The sequence below is a fragment of the Myotis myotis genome, unplaced genomic scaffold (assembly GCF_014108235.1).
Source record: "Myotis myotis isolate mMyoMyo1 unplaced genomic scaffold, mMyoMyo1.p scaffold_m19_p_3, whole genome shotgun sequence".
Classification (NCBI taxonomy): Eukaryota; Metazoa; Chordata; class Mammalia; order Chiroptera; family Vespertilionidae; genus Myotis; species Myotis myotis.
Window position 1 is genome coordinate 86,054,294 of NW_023416335.1, and position 12,914 is coordinate 86,067,207.

Consider the following 12,914-nt stretch of genomic DNA (forward strand, 5'->3'; position numbering starts at 1 on the left):
CAGTAGGGATTGTATTGAATCTGTAAATGGCTTTCGGGTAGTATGGACACTTTAATAATATTAATTCTTCCAGTCCATGAATACAGAATACAGTGGGGCCTTGAATTACGAGTGTCCTGACTAAAGAGTTTTTCGAGATATGAGCCGTCTCTCGGCCGATTTTTTGCTTTGAGTTGCGAGCTAAAATTTGGGTTACGAGCCAGCCTCAGATACCCCACCGCTAGTTGGCGCAGCGAACGTCACAGAGAACGCCACAACATCAGCCCAGCATCACGTGTCTCACTCGTTCACTTTATGATTTGACGCACGAGTAATTTGAGTTACATGCTCCGTCACGGAACGAATTAAACTCGTAAGTCAAGACCCCACTGTATCGACTTTTTTATTTTTCAGATAAATTCAGTGTAGGTGCATCTTAGATAAATAATTTTACATAACAAGTTATCTTAAAGACCATACACATGGATTGACGAGAGAGGGGAAGAGCAATTTCTATGCCTCTGCCTTAACTCTCCCTGCCTTCCTAGATCCGACCAGTGTTTTGGTTTCATCCACATACGCTTGTGAATCTTTGTTTTCAGTGATGAATTTTGTTAAGTCTCGTAATAGGAGTAGCCTGATGGATGTAAGTAGTAGTGCATGCATATCTCTGAAGGTCACGAAATATAAACCTGATGTAAAATCTCTGTAAAATCTCTGCTGCTGATGCAGCAGCAAAACTCCCACTGATAATATCAAACGGAGTCATAAAGTTCTCTGTCTATCAGTGTACATGTATACATTAAAAAATAAACGTATTTTTTACATTCATCATATACTGTGTTTTTGTCGCTCGAATGAATTTTATTATTTCTTCAAGGTTCTTCACATACGTACACCTTAAGAGATATCAAGTAGGCGTAACATGTTCTCAAAAAATTAGGGTTGGCACGCAGAAGAATTTTGAGTCAGAGATTTTGCTGGTTTTGGCACGCATTCACAAAAAGGTTGCCCACCCCTTCCCTAGTCCCTAACACTAACCCCACCTCCTAACCCTAACCCCTAACCCTAATCCTAATCCTATCCCTAACCCTAACTCCTAACACTAACCCTATATCTAACCCTAACCATTTCACTTTCCTACAAATTTCAAGTCTCTTTAAAGAAACTAAATAAAAAAAATTTTAAAGTACAATTTGGTAGTTACAGACTAGTCACAGGGATGTAAAGTACAGCATAGGGAATGTAGACAATTATACTGTAATCACTGTGTCGGATATGAGATTTATTGGGATGATCACTTACTAAGTTACATAATGTGTAATTACTGGGTTGTACACCTGAAACTAATATTGTATGTCAACTGTTGAAAAATAAATTATTTTAAAATGACTAGAGCTAATAAATGTATTCAGCAAAGTTGTAGGGTGTATGATCAACACAAAAATTCAGCTGTTTTATATATCAGCAATGAAGAATATGAAAAGGAAATAAGGAAATTAAGAAAACTTTTATTTACTATAGCTTCCAAAAGGATAAAGCACACAGAAATAAATTTACCCAAGTTGGTGAAAGACTTGTATATAGAAAACTAATGAAGCATGTTGAAGGAAATGAAAGAGGACTTAACTAAATGTGTAAACACATTATGTGTCCATGGTCTCAAAAACTTAATATTTTAAAGATGTAACACTGCCCAAAGGAATGCTCATATTCAGTTTAATCCTTAACAAAATTTCAGTAGCCTTTTTTATTTTTTTTAAGAAATGAAAAAGCTGATCCTTAAATTCACATGGAATTACAAGGGGTCCTAAATAGCCAACACAGTTTTGAAAAAGAGCAACAGAGTAGGAGGACTAATACTTCTCAATTTTAAATTTACTGAAATCTACAGTATTCAAAACAGTATGACTCTGGCATAAGAATAGATATGTAGACCAATGGGATAGACTTGAGGCTTCAGAAACAAACTCACACATCTATGGCTAATTTGTTTTTGACAAAGGTGCCAAGACTGTTCAATGGGAAAAGAATAGTTTCTTCTACAAATGGTGCTGGACAACTGAATATCCACATGCAAAAAAAAGAAAAATTACACTTGTACCTCAAACCATATACAAAAATTAACTGAAGTAGTTCAACAGCCTAGATATGAAAGTTAAAACTATAAAACCAGAATAAGTCTTCATGGCGTTGGATTTGGCAATAGAGTCTTAGATATGTCACCGAAAGTACAAACACAAAAGTGCAATAACAAAAGTCGATAAATTGGACTGCATTAAAGTTAAGAATTTTTGTACATCAAAGAATTTTATGAAGTAAATGAGTAGATAGCCTACACAATGGGAGTAAATATTTGCAAATCCTATATCTGATAAAAATTTAGTATCCACAATAGATAAAGAACTTTTATTACTCAACAGGAAGACAAGAAAAAAACACAACAATATTGGATGAATGACTTGCATACACATTTCTCCAAAGAAGATATACAAATAGCCAACTAGTACATGGCAAGATGCTCAACAGATTATCAACAAACACATAACAAGATGCTCAACATCATTAATCATTAGGGAAATGCAAATCAACCATAATGAGGTATCATTTTTATGTCCAAAGGATGGCTATAATCAAAATACAAGCCTTGGCAAGAATGTAGAGAGATGTGAGCCCCTGTATATTTTTGGTGGGCATGTAAAATAATGCAACTGCAGTGGGAAAGTTTGGTGATCCCTCAAAAGTTATACATAGAATTAGCATATCACCCAGCAAGTCAGTGCATAGGTATATACCGCAGAGAACTGAAATATGAATGTTGTTGGCAGCACTATCCTCATTAGCCAAAAGGTCAAAATGGTGTATCAGTGTTTGAATGGATACACAAATTCTGGTATATCCATGCAATGGAGTGTTATTCGGCCATAAAAAGGAATAAGTACTGATACATGCTACAACTGGATGAACTACAAACACAGGCTAAGTTAAAGAAAGCAGTCACAAAAGATCACATGTTGTATGATTATATTTATTCAAAGTGGGTAAATTTATGGAGATAGAAGCAAATTTTGATGGTTACTAGCATTCTGGAGAGGGAAAAAGAGTGATCTTTTAATGGGTATATGCTTTTTTTTGAAGTGGTAAAATGTTTTGGAAGTAGATATTGGTAGTCATTTGACAACATTTTGAACATACTAAATGCCATGGAATTAAATACTTTAATGTTATTTTAAAATTAATTTTATGTTATGTCAATCTCATCTCACCTTACCAAAAAAATAATGTTAATAATGACAGGAATGGATTATAACATTGATTTTTTTTTTTTTTAAAGAATCCATGAGGCCATACTCATACTAAGAAACATTTAAATATGGGGTGTGCGATAAGGGGAATAATACTGAAAAGAAAGCTCTATTTAATAAAAGAATGCCAACTGGTAAACGTAGAAAGAATAGTGGGAGTTTTTTAAATCCCCTTTTTACACTTACCACAGTAATGATTTAGTAATAATTGCTGAAACCATTGGGTGAAAGACTGTTGGAAAATAGGATATTCACAGAACCTCGAAGTATCACCATATTGATTGTTTATTGCTTTCAAAGGAAAATTGTACCTTATAATAAAGACATCTGACAGATACCACCTAAACCAAGTGATCAAACATAATATCAGCCAGATACTCCATTGTGAGAGTGAGTAAATGTGTAACATGTTAACAATTGGTGAATCTAGATGAAGAGTATATGGATGTTCATTGAACTAATCTTGAAGTTTTTCTGTAATATCAAATAGTTCAAAATAAGAAGTTGGGAAAAGGTGAAATTTGAATATAACCCTTCCCTGTTTAATAGCCTTGCCTGAAGGTACAACTCCTTAGCTTGATATTTAAAGATTTTCATGATTTAACCCCTGCTTATAATCCCAACCTTACCTTTCCATTGCATTTCTCAAACTGGTTTAAACTTTAGCTGTACCACACTTCTTCCCCATTTTCAAATTGTCCATGATCTCTTTCACCCTCTTGATATATGCTATGTCATTCTCTCCTTGAAATGTCTTCTCATTTTTAGCTTGCTAACTTCTGGTTGTCCTTCTGAACATTATGTAGTTATCTTCTCCTCCAGGATTTTTTTTCTGATTATCTGGGATGAGTAGAACCTATAGGACATTGTTTATATCCCTATTATACCACTATGACACTGTACAGTTGAGTACCTGTCTGTCTTCCTCACTAGAATGTGAACTTTTGAGGCCTTAGACTGTGATTTATTTTTTTTCTTGGTACCTACAGTACATCTTATCTAATAAAAGAGAAACATGCAAATTGACCATACCTCTGTTACACTCACAAGCCATGCCCATAAGCCATGCCTACCAGCCAGTCAGAGCAACTATATGCAAATTAACACAACCAAGATGGCGGCTGGCAGCCACGGAGCTGGAGCAAGCAGGAGGCTTGGTTGCCCCGGCGATGGAGGAAGCCAAGCTTCCCTCCTGCCCTGGCCGGCTCCACTCAAGGCAACAAAGTTTCAATTATAGAAGATAAATAAATCCCAGATACCTGCTTCCAGCCAGCCTCCACTGGGAGCTTGGGTGGTTGGGGGCTGTGGCCAGCCTGCAAACAGCCATCAGCCCCTCACCCAGGCTGGCCAGGCACCCCAGCAGGACCCCCCTCCTTCAAGGGGTGTGGCCAATCTGAAAACGGCCCTCAGCTCCTCCCCCAGGCTTGCCAGGCACTCCAGTGGGACCCCCACCCTGATCCGGAACACCCTTCAGGGCAAACCAGTTGCCCCCCACCCGTGCACCAGGCCTCTGTCCTATATAATAAAAGGGTAGTATGCAAATTGACCCTAACAGCAGAACGACTGGGAATGACTGGTCACTATGACACACACTGACCACCAGGGGGCAGATGCTCAATGCAGGAGCTTCCCCCTGGCGGTCATTGCACTCCCACAGGGGGAGCTTTGCTCAGCCACAAGCCAGGCTGATGGCTGCCAGTACAGCGCTGGTGGCAGTAGCCTCTCCCGCCTCCTCAACAGCGCTAAGGATGTCCGACTGCAGCTTAGGCCTGCTCCCCGCTGGCAAGTGGACATCGCCCGAGGGCTCCCGGGCTGCCAGAGGGATTTCTGACTGCCAGCTTAGGCCCAATCCCCAAGGGAGCAGGCCTAAGCCAGCAGGTGGACATTCCCTGAGGGGTCCCAGACTGCGAGAGGGCACAGGCTAGGCTGAGGGACTTCTCCCCCCCTCCTCCCCCCACTGCACAAATTTTTGTGCACCAGGCCTCTAGTATAAAAATAGGCGCCAAACAATGGGTGTTTAACATGATTTTCAGATAAATTAATTTTATTGCTTACTATTTTTTGGATCATATAATTGAAAAGAGGCCTGTTTCTCCTTTTTATTTAATAGCAGTATATATTATTTATGTATATGTCATGTTTGGTTTTCTTAGTTTTATTTATTTTTGTCAACCTTGTAGTGAATGAATTCATTAAAGAAGCAACTAGTGTTTTATAGAACTTCTCAGTACCAGGACTGTGAGATGATCATGATTTTAAAGAAATAACATGTATATAAAGCAAACAGAATTGTGTGACACAGTAAGGACTACTTTAGTAAAATGGTAATATCTACAGAAAGTTTCATATACAATTCTGGGTAGTTCATAAAGCCTGTGAATAATTATCTATGTCCCGACGTTAAGAACTCTCCTGTTTTAACCCAATGCTAGCTTCGGGTAACATTCTTCAATAATTCACCACCTCTACCAAATTCCAACACTAATTAGAAAAAGAGTGAAAAAGACAGAATGGGTTAAAAATACTTTTAAAAAACCAGGATTTGTTGGGATTGACAAAAATGTATTGGAAATAAAAGCAAACTGAAAATCCTCTAGCCCATTTTACAAATTTTGTTTTCTTTAAAACAATTCTTGGATCACAGGAAATTAAGAACAAAATAACAGAAAATTATAAAAAATACTAGTGAAAATATTCTATGTGGTTAAAACTGAGTTCAATAAAATTTAGAGTCTTAGAGTGCATATACTACTAAAAAAAGAATGAAATAGGTATTCAAATGAGAAAGTTAGAAAAACGTCATGATAAGTTTAAGGAAAATGAAAGAAAATAATAAAAATCTATACTAACAAAAGGATAATATGCTAGTTAGATCAGATAGACTGGACGTCATTCCTGATGTCCTTCCTGACAAAGCCGGGGCCTGGGTGAAGCCACCCTTGGTCCCGGGTGCCTGCGGCCGGCTAGAGGTAGGATAGCCCGGGTCCCAGTTGCCTGTGGCCAGCCAGAGGGAGGGAAGCCAGGGTCCTGGTTGCCTGTGGCCAGCCAGAGGGAGGAATGCCTGGGTCCTGGTTGCCTGCTGGCAGCCAGAGGAGGGAAGCCTGGGTCCCTGCCGTTGCCAGCAGGCAGGGGAAGGAAGGCCTACTCTTGCATGAATTTTCATGCATTGGGCCTCTAGTTGTAAATAAAAGTTAATGCGTTAAGCCTGGCCCATGTGGCTCAGTTGGTTGAATGTCGTCCCATATACCAAGAGGTCACAGGTTTGATTCCTGGTCTAGGTACATGCAGATTTCGGCTCAGTCCCCAGTGGGGGTGTGTGAGGAGGCAGCCTATCAATGTTTCTTTCTCATTGATGTTTCTGTCTCTCTCCCCCTCCCTCTCTCTAAAAGCTAATAAAACACATTTTAAAAATATAAATAAGTTAATCCATTAAAAGAAACCCACTTAAATAACTGCTATAGCCTCCTGACAGGTCTTCCTATACATACCTGATTGCTACCGTGCAGCCAGAGTGATTCTCCATAGCACTACCTGCATAAATAACACTCTTAATTGCCCTTAAAATGACTCACAAGACCCTTTATAACGGACTTGTGCCTACCTTTAAAAATTATAGTAGCCACATTAAAAAAGTAAAAACATAAGAAATTAACTGTGGTAGTGTTTACTTAACTCAGTATGCCCAGAATATTATCTCAACATGTAATCAATATAAAAACTATTAACAAGGTATTTACATTGTTGGGTGTTTTTGTAATGCCTTTGAAATCCAATATGTGTTTTACACTTACAGCATATCTAAATAGAGACTAGCCGCATTTCAAGAGCTTGATAACCAGCCATAAGTTAAATTTAGAAGCAGTAGAAGATGGTCACAAAGACAAAAATAGATAACATTGGCTATAAGAAAATAATCAACTGTGCTAAAAATTAAGAAGAAAAGGAAATAGGAATATAATTGCAGTATAATATAGTACAATATCATTTTTTAAATATATTTTTATTGTGTTGAGGGATGGGGGGAAGAAAGAGAGAAACATCCATGAGAGAGAAACATCAGTCAGCTGCCTCCTGCATGCCCCTTACTAGGGATTGAGCCCAAAACTCAGGCATGAGACCTCACCAAGAACCGAGCTGGCAACCTCTCTCTGTACATGGGGTGATGCTCAACTGAGCCACACCTGCCAGGGCTTATTACTATTATTAATATGCAAAGAATACAAATCACTAGGAACACTTAAGATCCCAAAAGATAACAAACAGCCAGTTTATAAAAGAGCTAGTAACAAAAATAAAAGATAGCATTTAACCTCATTAAAAATTGAGTACAAATTTAAAAGATAGTAATATACTATTTTTATCTAGCAAGGTGGCAAAGATTTTAAAACTATAATTTCCAGGTTTATGGAAAATGTGGTAAAAGGCTGTTCCCAAAGACTATGGAGGGAGAATATGAATTAGTAAAACCTTTGTTAAAAGCAGTTTAACAATAGACACAAGAATTAGGAATATATCAAAAGGGAGCAATATTAATTATATAGAGGGGAAAAGTACATACCAAAATGTTCACTTCTGCATTGTTTATAATAAGAGCAAACTAAAACTACCTAATTTTCTTACATTAAGAGAATGGTAGAATAGTTTATGGTATAGTCATTTGATGAAACACTGTGAATAATAATATGGAAAAATCTTTTTATAATATTTGAATACATAACAGGAGATCATATATCTATGTTTAAGGAAAAAAATTAAGCCTATGTGTAGAGAACAAGACTAAGAAATTTATCAGAATGTTAACAATCTTAGGATAGATGGACCTCAGATTTTTTTCCAGTTTTCTGTTTTTCAAATGCCATAAAATTGGTGAGTACAGTAGGTCCTTGGGTTACGTCGGAGATCCATTCCTACAGCTCGATTTTCACCATAAGTCAGAACCCACCTACATAAGCACCTACGTCACTCACATGGAGCACATACACAGCAGTAATGAAGTGAAACAGTAAAAAAATTTAAAAGAAAGACAGCAATTCCTGACCTTTACTTGTGGTAAGTAAATAATAAAAAACATAAAGCACATATATATACATATGTCGAAATGACGGAACTTTTTTTTTTATATAAATAAATGGGAGATGGTGACGTAACCACGAAATGATGTATGTCGAGTCCGACGTAACCTGAGGACTGCCTGTATTATCTATAAAATTACAAGAAAACTACTTAAAGTGGTGGGATTCTTAAATATAATTTTAAAAGTCATATTGATTCAAATATGCTCTACTTACAAAGCTGTATTTTATGTTTTAATGAACGCAGTGTTTAGCAGCAGATGAACTAAATGTAAATAATCCAAATACTCTGTGGTTTGCATGTTTCATAGTGACGTTTATTAACTTTCCAGTAAAAGTTTGCCACTAACTTTTTCTTATTCCCTTATTTTTGACTTAAGTCTGACCTCTAGAAAAGTGAAATAATACTTTTTTAACTAATGTGTAAAATGTGTAATCCCCATTTTCCTTTCCCATTTCATAGGGTAAAATAGCTCATATCTACTCTCTTACTAGCTCTTGATATACTAATTTGCTCTACTGTTGTTTTGATTAATACTTCTTCACCTCTTTTTAAGGTTATTCTGGTACAAGTTAACCCAGGAGAAGCATTTACAATAAGAAGAGAAGATGGACAGTTTCAGTGCATTACAGGTAAGAATGGTAATTTATTATTGTTTGAAACGAGAAAAGTTTATAATACATAAAAATATATATGCTGGTGATCACTTCCTTTCTTTCTCACTATCACTACACCAAGTCAAACTCTGAATATCTTATAGCTTAACAACTGCAGCATCCTAATTAGTCTCTTTGCCCTGGTTTCTTAATTAATCTTACTATAATATTACTAGAAGCCTTGTGCACGAATTCATGCACATTGAAAGGAAATTAATTAGAAGAAATAATTTAATATCACTGTTTGCCATTTCTCTGTAATAGAAGTGTCAACCAAATTCACAGTCAACAATGACAGATTGAAACATGCATGTGATTGGCCCCAGCGAGAGCTTTATATGTATCACGCATGTGCGAGTCAACTTAGCCTTTTATAGATATAGAATAAACTTGCTTAATTAGACCTGCTTTTTGATGTAACTAAACTTTTCCAGCCTAGTGAAGCACCCCAAATTCTGTTTCAGGTAATTGTCAGCAATACAGCAATAAATATCAACACAAAGCAGATTATTATTATAGATCACACAGAGAGAACAAAGGGTAAAATATTTAACTGCAGCAGTGTTTGACTATATGCTGCGCAGTGAGAAAACCTGAAGTCATTTTCAAGGTCCACCATTTCTTCTTTTCAGTCGGGTCAAGTTTCTATGCTTTCTAAATCTCCTTTTTCCGCCGAAACCGGTTTGGCTCAGAGGATAGAGCATCGGCCTGCGGACTGAAAGGTCCCAGGTTCGATTCCGGTCAAGGGCATGTGCCTGGGTTGCGGGCACATCCCCAGAGGGAGGTGTGCAGGAGGCAGCTGATCGATGTTTCTCTCTCATCGATGTTTCTGACTCTCTATCTCTCTCCCTTCCTCTCTGTAAAAAATCAATAAAATATATTTAAAAAAATAAAAAATAAAAAAAAAATAAATCTCCTTTTTCCAGCTAATGAAAAGAAAATAGGATTCCACCGAGTCTCCTATCTTCCTACTCCAGGACTTCTGTGAGGATCAAATGAGATGGGCATGGGAAAACACTTCACAGACATTTGTTTAAAGTGTGAAATGTTTGCACCTGGCTATAAAGCAAGTTGTGTTCCTAGGCTGAAGAAATTGCAAGGAGGCTAGTTGTCGCTAGGGAGAGGAAGCTGGGCGTTGCTACATGATGTCATTACCTGGCACCCACAGCAACCATTGCAGGGCTGGGCTGGGATGTGGGCCACATTTTGCGCCATCAGGTCCCAGCAGCGTCAGCTACGATTTGATGGGCTATTGCTCCGGGGTGGTGGCAGGGCCTGTGTCCCACTTGGGGGAAGCTGGGTGTTGCTTTGTGGGTGTCAGGTCCATGGTGCCGTTTCTCTGTGTGCATCACTGCAGCTCCTGCGTTGAGCATCTGCCTTCTGGTGGTCAGTGCGCATCATAGCGACTGGTTGGATGGTCAGATACTTAGCATATTAGCCTTTTATATATAAAGATATTGTTGATGTCACTCACCTGCTCAAAAATCTTCAGTGAATCCAATTCAAATTCCTTATTCTTTTTTAAAAGATCATTTTATCTTTCTAGTCTTTCAACTCATTTTCCCTTCAGCACTGTTTTACTTCTAGCTTGGTAAATTATTCACTGTCTTTTGAATCTGTCTTGTACTTACTGTACTATTCTTCTTATCTAGAATTCACCCTTATCACCACCACCCCTAGCCTATCCAAAATCAAACAGTGCTTCAAGACTGAGCTCAGATCTTATCCTTAAAAAGTTTTTTGTCATTTTAATTTGATGATTAGTGACTTTGAGCATTTTTTCATGTGTCTCTTGTTCATCTGTATGTCCTCTTTGAAGAAGTGTCTATTAAGGAAATATATCCTAAGAGTCCTGAAACACCAGTCAGAAAGAATATATGTGCCCCTTTGTTTATAGCACCACTATTTACAATAGCTAAAATCGGGAAACAGCCCAAGTGCCCACCAATAGATGAGTAGATAAAAAAAGCTGTGGTGCCCTGACTGGTTTGCCTCAGTGGATAGAGCATCGGCCTGTGGACTCAAGGGTCCTGGGTTCGATTCCGGTCAAGGGCATGTACCTTGGTTGCGGGCACATACCCAGTGGGGAGTGTGCAGGAGGTAGCTGATTGATGTCTCTCATCGATGTTTCTGACTCCTATCCCTCTCCCTTCCTCTCTGTAAGAAATCAATAAAATATATTTAAAAAAAAAAAAAGCTGTGGTACATTTGCATAATGGAATACTATAAACTTTAAAAAAGAATGATCTTTTAACTTTTGAGACAGCATGGAGGGGCCTCAAGAGTATTATGCTAAGCGAAATAAGCCAGTCAGAGAAAGACAAGTATCACATGATCTCATTTATATGTGGAATAAAATGAAAATAAACTGACAAACAAAATATCCAGAGACATGGAAGCATGGAACAGACTGGAGAATCTCAGAGGCAAGGGGGGATTGGTAGTGGGGAAGGCCGTCAAGAAGTTAAACAAAGAACTTATATGCATGTATCCATAATCCATGGACACAGACTGTAATTAGTGTGGTAAGCCTGGGATGGGCCGGGGCCAGGTGGAGAGGGACAATAGGGGGGAAAAGGGAGGACATTTGTAATACTCTCAATAATAAAGATAAAGTGAAAAATATTTTTAAATAAAAAATAAATTAACCTTTTTTGTAAAGTCTTTAGTGAGTATTCCCTCCACATTGCTCACTAGCCATCCCTCCCCTCCCCCCATGTTACTCACTAGCCACCCCCTACAAACACACTTGTAACAAACAAAGATGTCTCCAGATACCACTAGATGTTCCGGGGTGGTGGGATTGAGGGGCAGGCACAAAATCACCCCCAGTTGAAACCATCTGCTCTATGTGAAGACAAAAGCAATATAAAGGTCCCTGGCTTTGTATTTAGAGAACCTGGGTTTAAATCCCAACTCTGTCACTGATTGTCTGTGTAAACTTTCATATGTTATTTAACCTCTATCAGGTACATTTCTTACCTGTAAAGTTTCCATTCTTGTGAGAATAATAGTACAACTCATAGGATAATTGTGAGGATTAACTGATACGTGTGTAAAGCACTCTAAAGCAGATCTGGCACATATAAGGCACTCAATAAATTGTGGTGTTAATTATTTCATAGAAAGTTACTCCATGTTCTGTGAAACTTCATAATACCAATTATTGTGCCATTATTTAGCAAGTAACTATGTTCTTTCTTAGAACATTTCTTCTTGTTTTATTTTTTAAAGCCATTAAAATTTTGAGTGTTCAACTTGAAATGTTTATTTAGTCTCTTCACCTTAAGTTTTGAGCACTTTAAGAGCAGATGCCATTTCTTACATTTCTTTGCATACCCTTCAGTTATTGGCCTTTCATATATTGAGTACCTAAATAATAGGCTTTCATTTGAAAAGAGCACATTAGAAGTAGGATGACCATATGCCTTATCATCCAACCCAGTGTACTTCTGAGAACGAAAGAGGACTCTAGCAATTACTCCAAGACAACTGTTGTCAGCCAAGATTATCCCAGGAAACCAGGGCTTATGATACCTCCCATTTTACCTGGTCTGTCTATTCGATTTAATCAAAGAAGAAATAGATCTGACTCTTTCTAGAGAAGCAGTTAGCTCAGTACTTACAATTAAAAATTTTAGCCTGCTATCTAAGCATTACATGTCTTGGAGTTAGCACTTTCTCTAAGTTAATTTAAATCGTTTGTATGGCAAAAAAGGTAACTTCAAAAAAGTAAGGATCCACATATTATGAGCTTAAAAGAAACCACATAACAGGTCTTTATGCAATATAGTAAACTTTGCCTCTTTACTGGTCAATTAGGTTTTCATAAAAATTATTTTTTACTGGGTACCTCTTAGAATGTAAGTTTCTTTTTTTTTTTTTTTTTTTTTTTTTTTAA

General features: G+C 37.6%; 1 protein-coding gene across 5 annotated transcripts in view; it reads left to right on the forward strand.

The window, feature by feature from the left end:
• FNDC3A (fibronectin type III domain containing 3A) overlaps positions 1 to 12,914 on the forward strand; it is a 239,055-nt gene that overhangs the window by 65,044 nt on the left and 161,097 nt on the right. For all 5 annotated transcript variants that reach the window (XR_004965819.1, XM_036297627.1, XM_036297625.1 and 2 more), the window contains one exon: positions 8,914 to 8,989. Coding sequence is in view for 4 of the 5 variants with exons in the window: in XM_036297627.1 (XP_036153520.1) it covers positions 8,914 to 8,989 (76 nt within the window). In the remaining variant the exon portion in view is untranslated. The remainder of the gene's footprint in view (positions 1 to 8,913; positions 8,990 to 12,914) is intronic.